The sequence below is a fragment of the Heteronotia binoei genome, chromosome 15 (genome assembly GCF_032191835.1).
Source record: "Heteronotia binoei isolate CCM8104 ecotype False Entrance Well chromosome 15, APGP_CSIRO_Hbin_v1, whole genome shotgun sequence".
Lineage (NCBI taxonomy): Eukaryota > Metazoa > Chordata > Lepidosauria > Squamata > Gekkonidae > Heteronotia > Heteronotia binoei.
Window position 1 is genome coordinate 8067157 of NC_083237.1, and position 16241 is coordinate 8083397.

General features: G+C 42.4%; 1 protein-coding gene and 1 gene segment (V, D, J or C); both read right to left on the reverse strand.

Annotated features, from left to right (window-relative positions):
- The window catches only part of LOC132584623 (uncharacterized), a 37899-nt gene extending 34137 nt beyond the window's left edge, over nt 1–3762 (reverse strand). The window contains exons 1-3 of the mRNA XM_060256525.1: nt 3759–3762; nt 2555–2875; nt 427–756 (exon numbers count right to left, since the gene is read on the reverse strand). Of these exons, the coding sequence (XP_060112508.1) occupies nt 427–756; nt 2555–2875; nt 3759–3762 (655 nt within the window). The remainder of the gene's footprint in view (nt 1–426; nt 757–2554; nt 2876–3758) is intronic.
- Nucleotides 3763–6443: 2681 nt separating this feature from the next.
- The window catches only part of LOC132583730 (Ig mu chain C region membrane-bound form-like), a 29569-nt gene continuing 19771 nt past the window's right edge, over nt 6444–16241 (reverse strand). The window contains 3 exon segments of the C gene segment in view: nt 6444–6622; nt 12238–12570; nt 14513–14863. Of these exon segments, the coding sequence occupies nt 6477–6622; nt 12238–12570; nt 14513–14863 (830 nt within the window).

Consider the following 16241-nt stretch of genomic DNA (forward strand, 5'->3'; position numbering starts at 1 on the left):
GATAAATGTCTTGCTAATGCTAGTTAGGATTTAATCCTCACCTCTTTCATTTTCTTGAACTCAGATGGCTTTGATTTGTCTGGAAAGCATCAGTTATAGGAAGTGGCTGTTAAAGGGTTGGCCAGTCATTCCCATATCTAGCCCTGTGTTTGTATGCTTTGTCATGTACTTATATCCCTGGCTCTGTTTTTACTTGGTTCCCCTTTCTCCTTGCCTGTTCAGGACAGTGTCTGAAGTTATTTACCATCAGCTGTGCCCAGTTCTGTCTGTTTGCCTGCCCCGTGTCTTCCTGGATTTTGTCTTAAATGACCCACCCGACTTCACAGGTTCTACACTGCTTATATCCTAGGAGGCTCTCCTCATATTAAGTCATCCTAGTAACACCTGTTGATCTGCCACTCATTGTCATGTCCTGGCAGTGCTCACCTTTGCATTTGCTGGTGTTGTACATTTCAACATTCTGGGTTTTGGGCAGGTGAGTCACTCGGCATGTGTAGTGGTCCTCTTTGTCCCAACTCTTTTTGGTGATGTTTTGTGTGATGTAGCTGGAGTAGCTATTGCTGTCATGTGCAGTGAGGGTCACCTTCTCTCTTGTTTGCTCCACAGCTCCATTGATCAGCCATTCCACTTTGGCTTGTCCGGGGCCAGAACTCAAAAGGATACATACAAGCTCCAGATTGGTCTCTGTGTTCTCCGCATCACAGTCAGGGGTTGACAGGCGAACTTGGATGGGTGTTGGATTTCTTTCAGTACATTCTGAAAGTAAAGTGTGGAAAAACCTTGCTGATATCTGGGAACAAGCATACAGGTCCTTCTGGAAGGGTATGCTTCCACTGAGACTATTAGTGTTCTTGGGTGGGCTTCATCCACCACCAGGGTTTTTTTGTAGCAGGAAGTCCTTTACATATTAGGCCACACACCCCTGATGTAGCCAATCCTCCAAGAGCTTACAGGGCTCTTCTTACAGAGCCTACTGTAAGCTCTAGGAAGATTGGCTACATCTGGGGATGTAGCCTAATATGCAAAGGAGTTCCTACTACCAAAAAACAAAAAAACTGCCTACCACCAAAAGCCAAACATAGTCTCTATTTGTCTCTCAGTCTGAGGCTATGGGTAACGGTATGATTTGTAGTAAGGTAAGACTGTGGTTGCCATGCAATTCTTTTACCATATTCTGTATTCTCCCCTCATGTCAGTATAAGAAGCGTAGCCATGCAAGATCACACACCACAAACACATGAAGCTTCCTCATACTGCATCAGCCCATTAAACCATCGAAGCCAGCCTGGTCTACTCAGACTGGCAGTGGCTCTCCAGCATCTCAGGAGAAGGTCTTTTCACATCACCAACTACCGGACGTGAACTAGAGAATGCTGGGGATTGAACCTGTCTGGGGCATCCTACGTGCCAAGCAGATACTGTACTGTTGAGCCTTTTGTTTCTAGGAGTAAGCATTTAGATGCCATAGGAAAGCCCAGAAGCAGGGTCACCCGCAAACAACCCTCACTTCCTGACAGCTCTCCCGCACCTGATAAACTTCTGTATCCAGAAGTCCCATTTGGCTAGTGGGCTAAGAGCCAGCGGTAGACATGTTCCTCATACATTGTCCAACCTCCCCTTGAAGCCTACGTAAGCGTGCTTGTTCTCCTGCATCGTTCAAGACATGGATGGTTGTGGAGTGTTGGATTTATGTGATGTGGAAAAGCAAAAACGAAAAGAGATATTGCTGGATCAGGCAAGTTAATACTTGACATAACCATGGGATTTGGATTTCTTTTTTTAAATGTGATGCTCTGCCTCAAAATTAATACTGGAAAATTGCAAGAGACTGATTTCGCACTCACTTTACGCCTCTCTCATGTTCGTCTTCTCAGCATGGCTTCCTTCCGATTTCACACTATCTGCCCCGGGGCTGCAGCAAGCGTCAGCGTTTTCGCGCAGCAAACAAAAACTGCGGTTTCTGTTTGCTGCGTGAAAATGCTGATGCTAGCTGCAGCCCTGGGGCAGATAGTATGAAATCAGAAGGAAGCCACGCTGAGAAAAGGAATGTGAGAGTGGCATAAGGCAAGTGCGAAATTGGTCTGAGTTGAGAAATTCACTAAATTTCAAAATGGTGCCTACTTTTTGACTCCATTCTTGTACTATCTACCCTCACTTTCTGGGGAAATTTTATTTCATTAATTTACAATCAGGGCTTTTTGTTGTAGCAGGAACTCCTTTGCATATTAGGCCACACATCCCTGATGTAACTAGTCCTCCAAGAGCTTACACTAGGCCCTGTAAGGAGAGTCCTGTAAGCTCTTGGAGGATTGGCTACATCAGGGAGGTGTGGCCTAATATGCAAAGGAGTTCCTGCTTTAAAAAAAGCCCTGTGTACAATATTTATATCCCACCTTATTTCCTCAGTCTTGAGATTGCTAAAGTGCTTTCCCAGTATCATTTCATGGGGGAGGGGGTGGCAAAACTTTGTTGGAACCCTTTTTCCATTTGTCTTGAGTGTGCAGTATATTTAAAATTTCCAGCCTTGGTTTCCACCCTATTCTAAGTGCCTTACCTTTGTTTTCGATTCGCTTTCGTTTACCCTCTTGCTTTCCAATAGCAGCATGCTTCACGATGCATGTATAGGTGTTTGCTTTAAAGTCTGCAGAAGGCACTGTGAACTGACTGCTCCTTTTGTAAAGTCTGTTGCTTCCAGATGCGATCGTTTCCGGGAATGTCTGTATTCTTTTTGCATCATGAGGTTCCCATGTGATTTCTGCATTGCTCGGAAAATATTCGGCAGCCAGGCAGGCAAAGGTCACATTTCCCTGGAGTTCTTCAGTGGTGGAGCTACAGCAGGAGACCAGAGGGAACACCGAAGGAGCTGTTTGTTGTCCTGTGGGCAAAATTCATGGGACAGAAGTAAAAGAGAACATGAAAAGGCAGAATTAAACCTTCAAATACAGCATGTTTGTGTCTGTCTGTCCATCCATCATCCATTATGTTCGTGTCTGTCTGTCCATCCATCTGTCCATCCATCTGTATGTCTATCATCTATCATCTATATATATATATATATATATATATATATATATATATATATATATATATATATATATATATATATATATATATATATATATATATATATATATATATATTTCTTGTCTATAACTGTATAGATAAATCTATTAACAAATTAATGAAATATCTCTCCCCCTCTCTCTTCATCCTTATGTGTATAGTTCTCTGTACAGCTATCTATATTCTGTATCCCACTGAAGTTCACAGCAGTTTACAAAGCGAAAGAGACAAGTCCTTTCCTGTCCTAAAGAACTTAACGTTGGTTGTGAGGAAAGATGGAAAAGTGCAAGAGAAGAGGGCCACACCAGTGATGAAGCAAAAGAACAAGAACAACAACAAAAATGGTGCCGTGGGGAAAAGAAAGTTTTCTGTTATACTGCCCCTACACCTTTCTTCAGGGACATCTGTGTAATAGTTTCAGGAAGTCCCTGTAGCTGCTGTGGGAATTGCCAGACTATTATACAGATCCCCTGAAGAAGTGTGGGTGAAAAGCCTAGGGCAGTATATCAGAATAAAACTATTCTTTCACCCATTACACCATTTCCCTATATTCTTTTACAGGGATAGAAAAGGTCAAGTTAACGTTAGATGAACTTGAATAAGTACAGTTACACACTCACAAATTTTGTTGAGGCTGAATGTCACTCTAATTTCAACCTGTAAATCTCTTAGTTACCATGCCCTCCCTCCCTCACCCATCTCTCTCCCTCCCTCCCTCCCTTCCTTCTTGCTATATAATCACTAAACACGTTCATTTGTACGTGGCTAGATTTGCTTGCCCTAGATCAAGAGGTGATGTGGGCCACACACAAATAACTTCCTGGTAGCAATGTTCGATTTAGTGAACTCTGTGCATCAGCTGAATTGCTTCCACTCCTTTAGTCAAGTCTATGACTGTAACTGGATTAAATATCTGTGGGTTCCTCAGCAGAACTTTTCAATGAATTATTTAAACAAGCAGACCTCTGCATCTGCCATGAAGGCTTTGAGTATTGCCAAGGACATCCTCAATATGTATTTCTAACAGGGTCCCCAAAGATCTTTGGTATTACAACTGATATCCAAACAATGGAAATCAGTTCATGTGGAGAAAATGACTACTATAGAGGGTGGACTATGTGGTATTTTATCCCCAATAGAGTCCCTCCCCTTCTCAAACCCCACTGTCTCCAGGCTCCATCTCCAGGAATTTCACAAGTCAAGGTTGACAACTCTAATTTTGTCAATGAGTCTGGGCCATTCATGAGCTGAGTGCATGCCCTGCAAGCATGTTAACAATGGGCCAACTATCATTCAGGAAAATTCTTCAGCCGTTACTGATATTGTCCTTGTAGATCTCCTCACAAAATTGTGCTCCAAGAGAAAATTCAGACCAGGGAGTAAATATGAACTAAACATTTTGAGGGAAAAAGCGCCTCACAGCCCCTCACCCAAACAAAACCCCACCCACACAAAACCCACTCTTTAACATACAGAAAAGGCTTCTTTGAAAGAGACGACCACACTCTTGCAACTCTGTCATGGAGGGGCATCACCAGCCAGAAGCCTGTATAAATCTATTTAATTTCTCCCTCCCCACTCAGTGCTCACTCTTCAAAACGGTGCCTTCACCCAATTGTTTTATTTATTTATTTAATTCCATTTATATCCCTCCCTCCCCGACAAAGTAGGCTTAGGGCGGCTCACATGGTCATGCGTATGCATGAGTATAAAACATACAATGGACATAAAACCATAAAAACAGTTAAAACATAGAAAAAACATTGATGCTATCATCTCAGTTTTGAAGTTTATATTTTCTGTAGGCAGATCTTAGATGGCCCTTTCTGCTGCTGCTACAGGACAACTTGCAAAAGGTGGTCCAGCTGTTTCCTAAGAACTGTAGTGGCCCACAATCTAGTTTGGCCCACAATCTAAATGCCTGGTGGAAGAGTGTCGTCTTACAGGCCCTGTGGATTGTAAATTGTAATTGTAAAATTGCAATTATAATTGTAAAAGTAAACCAGCTATATCACTAGTTAAGAGACACAGTAGAATTGAGGTAGACATTAGAATGAAGGGACATAAGAGGAATACATCTGTATCTCTTCTGTTTAAGTGCTCTTTTACAACATCGCACCTCAAGCATACCATTAATTCATTCCCATTTTTTTTTAAAAAAACAGATTTTGTGTTGACCAAAATCCCTTCACTGTCCCCTCAAAATGGTGGTAGATCTAAAGCCAATAACATCAAGACATCTAACTTTAGGAGGCATCTCTTCATGAAATTTATACTAGTTTTTAACTTCCTCTTCTAAGAGTTGTAGTACAATACACCTGTTTTATTGTCTCTGGCTGTAAAAGTTATTTGGAATTGATTACGTGTGAGAGCAATGGGAAATGAATAACTGTAACACTTCATAAGCAAGTTAAAGTGTTGATAAAAATGTAACTTTATTGCAATAATATACATGCAACTGCAGTAACAATGACAAACATTCTGGTCGGTATGGATTTTACATAGGTCCTCTGTCTATTGCACCTGAACTCTTTATGGCTTTATCCAACAAAAGCTAAAATAAAACAGGACAAACACAGAAATATACAAATAAAAAACAAAATCAAAATTGCACCAAATAGTTTGGGTGGATGTAAAATGTAAACAGGTACCACGCACCTAGTTTAACACAGACTGAATGTTGAGACTATGATATAAACCCAAAAGAATAATGCAACCTCTCCCAGTTAGTCTTTTCACCAATGAGGACAGAGAGATACAAGTCTTTGATTAGCATAACAACGAAAGGGAGTGAAGGGTGAAGTCTGACTGGTCCATTGTCTGTAGACTGTTGTCATTATTTCACCTAGAATTGGAGAAAAAAAAAGAAAGATTAGTGTTGCTGTATGGAATACCTGACCACCCCCCCTTTAATCTCTCTGGCATCTGGTTCATCATCAACATTCAGTAAGAATGTTTTGAATGTTGGTAGCTTTGGGCCTATCTATACCCTTCAAAAGCAGAAGGTTGGATCTACACAGGTTCTGCATGAGGTGAGGTGAAATGCTCATATGGATGACCACATTATTTAAACTTTATATTTGAAAAAAAATTTAGTGATATGGAGCCTTCTTGAAACAGTTCACAAAATAGATCCAAGTGGGCAGCCGTGTTGGTCTGAAGCAATAGAACAAAGCCGTAGACAAGTTCGCAACTTTAAGACCAAGTTTTACTCAGGATACGAAAGTTTACATTCTGAATAAAACTTAGTTGGTCTTAAAGGTGCAACTTGTCTAGTTCACAAAATATGACCTGGCTAATCTTAGGAACACCACTGGCAACAAATGCTGCTTTGGGTCTCCATTTCCCTCCCTTCTGCGAGTGAATGACTATTGGACCATAGTTTGTAAAGCTATGTCCTAGTAAGTTCCTTCTCATCCTATTCGTTTTACCTTAATGACAGTCACGGTGGCACCGTAGAAAAGGCTCACGAGGAAAAGGATGATGAAAGTGGAAAGGATGGATGAGATGTTTAGCAGTCCCTCATCGTCATCGATGGCTACAATCCCATCAAGGTAAGCTTTGGATGATAAAAACAAAAATCAGTTTCTTTAGGAGTTCAGGAAAAAAAAAAAAGGAGAGGTCTCAATGTGGTTGACATAGAACACAACAGATGGTAACACAGTGAGGGGAAAAGGCAAGGAAAGTAAGGAAGGAAGGGATTTTTTAAAATAAGCAAAGTTAAGTCTTGATGATGCCAAGCAGTGAATAGGATTGGGGAGAGACATAGGGGGAAAAAAGATTCCTGTGGTACCTTAAAGAATCGCAGATGTATCGAAGTGCAACTTTAATTGGGTTGGATCCAATCGGTTTGTCTGTTGGTTAAAAAAGGATGGAGGGATGCCCTTTGATCACTCAAAAAGGCTATGCTGGGAATTAGAGGAACTGCATGGCCAAAAGCCATGTGAGATGGTAGTTGCAGATAGGAGAATTGGGTGAGACTAATTGAAAATTCTGGATGGATCCAATCCACAGGTTAAAGCCGCCTTCATTAGATGCATGAATCCAGTGTGTCTGGTATATACCATATACTGCAAAGGGGTAGATTGCGTTAAAAGGATATGGGTTGGATCCTATCAGCTTTTATGCTGTCCCCAAAGGAGAGAAGAGCAATTCTACCCAACTACCCTCTTCACTGCAGCCATTTCTCCTTTGATTTGCTGGCATAGCCTTGGAGGCATCAAAGGTGGCTTCTCCTTGCATCAGGAGATGATGGTAGGATCCAGTCCTATGAACTGCAGGAGATATAGCTTCACCTGCATTTCATAACTTGTTAACATCTCCTTCCCCACTTTCAGTATATATACACTAACTGAGACTTCATATTCTGCTGAGGTGTGCTCTAGCCCATGGACATTTTTGTTCCAATAAAGCTTTAAAGTACCACAAAACTGGGGTGGGGGGTTTGTTGCAATAGTTTAGCTTAACTACTCTAGTGGAATAAGTAACCCTGGAAGGGCAAGAGAAGTTGAGTAGTAGAGTGTTGGTACATTGGCAGATGGAAGTATTTCTCAATGCTGTCTAAATGAAAAAAAAAAATGAGAAGGGAAAATAATGGGCGTTTTCGCACTGACCTTAATCGGCAGCAACGCCCCTCTTCACCGCGCAGGATCTGCACGGATTTCGCACTAATTGCCGCGGAGCACCCGGAAGAGCCGGAAAGTCCCGCGGCTTTTGGGGCGCAAACGGAAACCGCCAAAAACCAGTTTCCATTTGTGCCGTGAAAGCCGCGGTACTTTCCGGCTCTTCTGGGTGCTCCGCGGCAATTAGTGCGAAATCTGCGCAGATCCTGCGCGGTGAAGAGGGGCGTTGCTGCTGATTAAGGTCAGTGCGAAAACGCCCAATGTTTTTTTTTTCTGAGCAAAGAATTATTGTTTGAGTTGTTGGTAACTGGAGGCACCAGAATTCTGCAATTGGATGTGAAGGAGAAATGCAAATTAAGAGCATTATGTGATGAAGGAGATAAGGATCTGGACAGTAGACCCAGCAACAGCATGCTGAACCTGCTAGTGTCTGTATTGTGGGTTGTGTTGGTATAGTAGAATATCGACATATCCAACATGGGAACATCCCAGGAGTTGAGCTCATACTGAAGGAAGCATAGAATGCTTGAATTGTGCTTGGCAAGGCCTGCTTTGTAAAGGGAGTCAGAAATGACTCCATCCGGTATGGTACGCTTCTAACAACGTAAAAGCCTCAGAAACTGTTGCCTTTGTGAATGAGGCAGTCCTTGGGAAATCTGTGAAGAAGGAACTCCTTGTGTAGGCTTCTTTCGAGCTGAAGGCAAAGCCTGTTGTAATACAGAATTTATTGGCATGGCATGATGTCATGAAGATGAAGAAGGGGAAATGGTGGTGAATTAATTCCTGAGGGGTAGATATTGTAGCGAAATTAGAGAGGAGACTAGTAGAACCAAAAGACTAACAAAATGGATTCCAAATTAAGACTTCATAAGTCAGAGGTTGCTTTGTCAAATACTGGACACTTTTAAGAAATTGATGGAATAAGATGGAGATGGCTCATAACCTTTGAACATATAGCTACAAAGTTGTGTTATAAAGAACCAAAGCTGTGTTCTTATGAACCAAATCATTGGCCCATTTAACTCAGTATTCCCCACTCTGACTGGCAGCAACTGTAACCTGTTGACTTCCTGCATTCTTCCATTGAGATTTGGCCCCTTTTACAAATTGAGTGAATTTCTTTTATGTTATGTCCAAGGATTTCTTTTAAAACTTTCCTGATGTGGTTGTTTATCTTCTGGGAGTGTTGGTATCTATTTAGTATTGTATTTATAGCTTAAAGAATGTGTTGCAATTAGAGTATCATTTATTGCCACGGCTGGAAAGAGGTTAGAGCAGGGGTGTCAAACATGCGGCCCAGGGGCCAAATCAGGCCCTGGCGGGCTCCTATCAGGCCCCTGAGCAACTGGCTGTCATCTGCTTCCTTCTCCTTTTCTCTTGCTTCCTTCTGCATCACAGCTTGCTTTGCCAGGCTTGCTCAATTGCACAGTAGCTACAGAGCAAAGCCTCTGTTTTCTCCATTGGCTGAGGCTCTTCCCTTGGGGAGGAAGGGGAGGAGAGATAGCTTGCTTTGCCAGGCTCTCTCAATTGCACAGCAGAGCTACTGAGCCAAGCCTCTCTTCCTTCTATTGGCTGTGGCTTCTCCCCCTTCTGGTCCCCTGGGGACAGAAGGAAAAAGCCAGAGCTTCCTTTGCCCAATTCTCTGGACTGCATAGGAAAGATACAAAGAAAGCACCTTTAAGACCAATGAGTGCTAATGTTTTAAGCATGTCTTATTTTAAGTTTTTAAACAAAATCTTTGTGTTTGTCTGTGTCCTTTATAAAGTTTATATCTCTGCTACCTAGCATTACATTTTATGACAGACATGGCCCAGCCCAGCAAGGTCTCATTTACGTCAGATCCATTTGACACCACTGGGTTAGAGGGAAAGTGAGATGTATGGCTGAACAGAACTTCTCTTCAGCCCCGGACTCAATCCACTCCATGATACAGATGTGTCCTACTATTGTGTAGGTTCTCTTGTCTCTCTTTCCTTATGGGAATTCCCTATGGATTTTTATCGTTTATTACTATCCTTTGGAAAGGGGCTCAGTACAATCACAGAATCCAGTCATCATGCCAGGTTCCGCTAACCTGTGTTAGAATTCCTTCCTGAGTCTGAATGAGAAAGAAAGTTGAGCATGAGTAGGACCCATATATTGAGTCTTCGCAAAAGAATTTCTGTTGAGCAGGAGCTCAGCATCTCCTGATACAGATTTCCATTATCCAGGACCTTTCTGCTCTTTGAGGTGGGGAAGGGGTGGTATAGTGACCCACCCCAGTTGCTTTGCTCTTCCTTCTATAGGTTGAGCTTGACAGGAAGAAAGGGCAATGGTTCTAAGTCATGAATGGGAAGAGGAAGAAAGAATTTTGTGCATGGGAAGAGAAGGAAACCCGGGGTTAATCTATGATGCTCAGTTCCCACAGAGGAAGGTGGTTTGCAGGGGTGGGGGAAACCATGGCATCTTCCTATTTATTGATCTTTTCTTAAGCAACATAAACACTTTTGAAAAACTTGGCAAAACTGGAAAGGGGTTAGAGGGAAAGTGAGATTTATGGCTGAACAGGGCTTCTCTTCAGCCCAGCGCTCAATCCATGGTACGGATGTGTCCTACTAGTGTGGGGGTTCTCCTGTCTCTCTTTCCTAAACTTTGTCCTTGTCAAATGTAACTCTCTGTGGGGTTGGGAGAGAAGAAAGGAAGTATGATGTGTGGATGATCTGTAGATCCAAATAAGCACCTCATCTCAAGTCTTCTAACTATTCATGGCTGGTTCTAAAAAGAAGCACCAGCTGTAGATTCTTCCTGGTTGAATTGAATTATTTCTGTTGAATTGCGGTATAATTACCACCATAGCAAAGAAATTCCTGGACAAGCATCTGCCAGGATTGATCTTGGAATACAATATTCAGTTTTAGCACACTGCAAATGGCCCTTTCCATTCTTCCCCCCTGTGATTGAGAGGGACAGAGCCTTTCCAATGAAGTAGCAGATGACTCATCAGCCACAGAGATGAATCATCTGAGCATGGATGTGTGTGTAAAGTGGGCCATGTTTCTTCAGTTATATGAGTGTTCTTTCCTAACATTTATGACCCAACCCAATACAGAAGTTTTAGCTTTCTAGTAGTAGGCAAGATGGCCCTTCGTGTTGCAAAGGTGTAGGTTCACCCATCATTATGGAGCATATGGTGGACAAAATGATTTCTGGATTTTTTTTTTATCCTTCATTTCTAAATTAGAATCCAAGGACAGCAATTCTTTCTTCCTTTTTGCTGGGTATGCATCTAAATCTTTGCACACCACCTACCAAAATGTCACAGGTTGACACATGGAATGTGACTTTTGATGGCATTACCATTGCTGTTACTATATTCTGCATTTGTTACTTGACAAACGTCAGTGTGTTGTAAAATCACATGGAGACAGTTTGTTTATGAGATAATTGGTACCTCCAATCTTTGTTTGCAAGTCGAAGAAAAACAAAGTGCGTTAACTTGTTTGAAGGTAGTGTGCTTGAACAGAAGCCATCAGCTATCTTTTGATGTGCATAAGGTGTATAACTATATTTATTTAAATCATTTATTTGTCACCTCTGTAGAGAGAAATGTTTGTGCATCAGTGAACTGGAAAAAGCTCTGCTGTCCCTAGACACATTGTACATCACTTTAAAGTGTGTATCAGATTTTCATCAGAATGCTTAATAATGTGCTTGTCTTGGTAAAATAATGTGGCCGCAGACACCCAGTGAGTGAGTTTCTCAAATAAACCTATTAAAAGAGAGGCGTCTAGGGTCTTTTTTCATCCCAGACCCTACATGTATAGAGATAGTTCTTGAGATGATATGGGGAACAATTTGCCATAGTGGCAGAAAATCCATGATGAGAAATATGTGAAAGGGTATCTCCTAGTTTCCTTAAAAAGGCATTCCCTATCGTAGATACGGAAATAGAACAATTTAGAGCAAAGATTGTTGTCACGTGTAATGGAGATGAAGAAAGAGAGGAAGCAATGTAAGAGTGACTTGAAAGAGAAAGTATTAACAAAAGAGCAGAGCCAGAGTATGCATGAGAGATGAAAGCCAGTCCTTGTGGTACCTCCCTGCCCTGTGCAAAATTGGACATCTAATACTTTTAGCATTATATGAAAATCTCAGGTGTTGAGAAGATGCAGTGGGTAGATTTTTTTTAAAAGAAGCCTTACTTCCCATTGAATTCAAATGGGAACTGATAACCCTTTCCATGCTTGTGCAGTTTAAAGATATTACCCCTCCCCAACACCATTTCTCACAGCAAGCCAGGTATTTTTCTTTGTTTTGAAAAACATACTTTATTGCAAATTCTTCTTCAGAAAGATGAAGCCAGCCAATGATTTAACATATTTTAGATCTCCAACACTGCCTTATACCATTCTGCGAAAGAACCAATAATGAGACAAGGGGAGACACAACAATGGAAAGACGCTGGTAGGTGGAGGAGGCTGGAGGGTGTTCAGTAGGAACGGCAATGGTGGTTAGTAGCAATTGGAGGTCATGTCGGAGAGCACAAGGGAGACGTTGACAAAAGTGGGTTTACCCGTGTTCTTGTCTATCGTCTTCTGGATTGTGTTGAGGGGAAGCGCCTCGTGTCCCACCACACAAGTGTATCTGGCTCCATAATTCCAATCCTGCTGATTGACATTCATGGTGCTATAGGTGAAGAACCGCTGGGGGCTCTTGGATTCCTCTATGGGTTTTCCGACGTAGTAATCTGAGGCTGGTACGGCTTCATCGTTCCGCATCCATTGTACAAAGAAGTCGTTGGGGTAGTAATTTCTTATCAGGCAAGTGACGGTGGCTGTTTCCTGCAAAGCCAACTGTTCCGAGGGAGGAGGAAGGACATAGACAGATGGGGGATTGTGGCTATCACCTGGATCATGGTGAGAAGAAGAAAAAAAAATGTATGTGGGCACAAGGAGAACGACAAATGCATGCTGCTTGCGATGTTCAAGGGAATTCTTAATATGCCCTTTTTAGCTTTGTGAGATGCCATTTTAACTCTGGCCACTCAATTAACTCAACTAGCTTGTCATGAGAGAAGCAGAGCACAAACAGCATAGTGGAGCACTTCTAAAGGGTGGCCTGGATTCAGCAAAAGGGTCCTCAGCAAAACAGATGCAGAGTTTTCATGAGACAGCTTTCTAGCCGGCCATCTTTTATTGAACACAACAATGCTTTTCCTTGTAGGAATGAGTAAGCAGGTACTCCTCAGGTTGGTTTTTAACACCTTGTGAGCTATGCTCCCTCTAAACTATGAAGTCTTGTGAGCAAAAATTCTACTTTTTGAGCTACTGGCATTAAAGCTACTGCGCAAATTAAGTTTGCTCTGAGGCCATTTTTCCTGAGCTAAGGCAAAAAAGGTGTGATCTGGAGACTAAAATATGGAGAGCTAGCTCACGCTAACTCAGCTTAGAGGGAACACTGCTTGTGAGCAAGCCAGCCCTAATGCGGCCGCTTTGGTTGCTTCCATCATGTATGGTGGGCCTCCAAACGCTTGAAAAGCGCTCTTTTAAGGGGGGGGGGGGGAGGAAAGGCAGGAGAGACTTAGGGTTTGTTGTTTTATTTAGTTTTAATGGAAAACATTTTTAACTATTGAACTTTCTGCTGCTTTCTTGGAACTCCCAGTCATTTGAAAGTCCATCTCCTTCCATGTTTCCCTGTGCACCAGCTATGGTCACCAGGCAGACAACAGCTGACTGTCCCAGCACCTGGTGTTATTGTATGGTATCAGCCAGAGCATGGGCCTTTTTCATCATGGGCCTGCCTCTACAGAATAGGCTTTCTGAACAGGTGAGAGGGGCCTTCCTTGGAAATCTTCAGGAGGCAGTGCAAGTCCTTCCTGTTTGCCACGGCTTTTGAGGGAGGTCTGAATAGCAGACATCTTTTAAGGGGAGGGGGGGATGGGAGAGATTTGGGGTTTGCTATTTTATTTTTGGTTTTAATTGATTTAAAATTTTAACTATTATTGTAAGCTGCCTTGAACTACGAGGAAAGGTGGGACATAATTATTTTAATAAGTAAATAAATAGAAAGGTCACACATTATATGGATGGCGGGGTTGCCTTTGATTAAGTGGGCTGCAAATTAGGCACAACGATCTTAATTTATTATAATCATGGTACATTCCATGTCTTGTGAGCCGCCCTGAGCCTGCCTTGGCGGGGAGGGCGGGATATAAATAAAAGATTATTATTATTATTATTATTAATGAAAGCAATAATGCTGTTTCAGTTCCAAATAGAAGGGCGTGGACCGAAAGAACAGCCTCTGCAGTAGTGCTAGCATTCTAACCAGTTTTTCTTGATTTGGATCAAAGAAGTCCATGTGCAACTTCAGTGGAAGCTCTCGGGTTGGCCCTGGTCAGATCACATGCTCTAATTTTGACCTCAAAGAGTCATTATAAAACAGTAAAAGGGAAAGGGAGCCGCAACCTGCATGGCCCAGGCAGATCTCTTCAGATCTCAGAAGGCTAAGCAGGGTTGGTTGTGGTTAGTATTTACATGGGAGATCACTAAGGAAGTCCAGGGTCAGTACGCAGAGGCAGGCAACGCCAAGCCACTAAAACAGAAAGGACAAAAAGAGCTCTGTCTATCATTAACAGGGTCTCATTGGTTCCTGCAGCTATTGAGGTAAGGGGTTTTTTTGGGCACTCCCTGCTTCTGATTCAAGTTGTGGCAAATTATTCTTAGGGCAGTTCAGAACCATTCTAGACGCTCTGAAGTCTAACAAACAGGCACAGAAAGCAAACAGGCACAGAAGACAAAGCTATTGGGGGTTCTTTCAGCATTTTGTGGGATGATATAGTCACCTACCTTTCTGCTTCTTCAAATTCCTTATTTCTGTACTTGCAAGTAGGGGAAGTCTAACCGTGCACTGGAAGTTATCACCACTCTCCCAGTCCTCTACGCAAATGTTGGCTGTGGTATCCACATATACCAGCTCTCTGTTTTCTTGCTCTTTAGGCTGCCCTGTTTCGGTTGGCAATATTTCCACTCGTCCGTTGCTGTGTTCTCGTGTCCAGGTGACATTCAGTTTTGCAAGATCCTGCCCATAGGGTAAGTTGGAGATTCTGCAGGTCACGTAAGCTGTCTTGGTCAGGAACATATCAGCGAAGGCTGGTGGGATGGTCTCCACACGAACTGGCACAGTACTACCTTCACAACCTGAGGAGCAATAAAGGGACAACTGAGAACAACGTTCAGTTCTGTAGTAAATGAGAACATGGCATTTGCTGGCTCCTGATACTCAGCCATTCTCAGTATTTGGCCATTTTTTCCTCTTTTGTACATCTTAAAGATGAAAGCAGAACAACATGACTGGAGCTATAATAAGCATGTTTTGTACAAATTTGACTCAAAATATTGTTTTTGATACTGGGGGGGGGGTTAACTAGCATCTTAAGCACTGCTGATGAATTCTAAGGCAACAGTTTTATTGGTGCCTTTTCATAAAGTCTCATATCACAAAGCACTCTTTAAAAAAAATTGAGAGGACAGAAATTCAAATATTCACTAGCAGATTTAAGTCAGAAGAATTTGTCTTCCTTTCCCCCAAGGCATTTCAGCTTTAAATAGAATTTAAAGTCTGAATTATCACGGAGGAGAACAGTTTTCTTAGGGATAACAAAATATGGATGAACTGATGGTTCTAACCAATATCAAAGCCAACATTGGCCCTATCCAAGAGGCATTCTGGGACATGCCAAAGGACACTGTTTTAAGCTATATGGGCACCAAGTACTTATCTGGGGAGCTGGGACTAAAGAATGATGGCCACTTGCCTACTTACTTTGCAGTAGAGAGATTTTTATTTTCCCTCAAGACTGTCTTAAATTCTCAATACTGGACCTTAAAGCCATTTCAAAATTTAACAATATGCTTATATCCCATGTGGGGGTGATTATAACCCTCATTCGCTCCAACACACAGAGGAGCTAGTGTCATTGATTATATATTGGTTTCCCTCATTCACTCCATAGAACTCAAGGCAGCATGTATAGGGAACCCAGGTAATCTCCTCCCTAGGCTTTGGACTGACATCCCAGAGTGCTGCTCCACATACTTTCAGGTCATGCCCAGACCAGGGGTCCTCCACTTTTTGAGCCTGAAGCCACCTTTGAAATTTGGAGAGGGGGGTAGTAAGGAGCACCCAAAAATGACTGCCATGGGAGGCAGTCGAACCAAATGGAATTGCTCTCTCCTCACACCTCCTGGGAAGAAGGAGGGAATGGAACTATATGCTAGTTAAAGAAAGCCCAGTTGCTAACCAGTCCTTCTGAGCTCCCAATGAAAAACTCTTTCATGTAAATTAGAACAGCCTATCACAATAACAAGCCCTGCCTTTCAGTGGCCCCTGCCTGTTTCTGAAAAGCTTGGTGGCCAGCAAGGGAAGTACTGGCAGTTACCATGGTGCTCCTCTCCTGCCCCCTACTCCAATTTCTTCAGGGACTTCTAGGTTTCACTGTGTGTGAATGCTTGCCAATTCAAAGTCAATCGCCATTTTTAAATTTTAAAGCATCAAATCTCTCTGCTCAGTCATTGG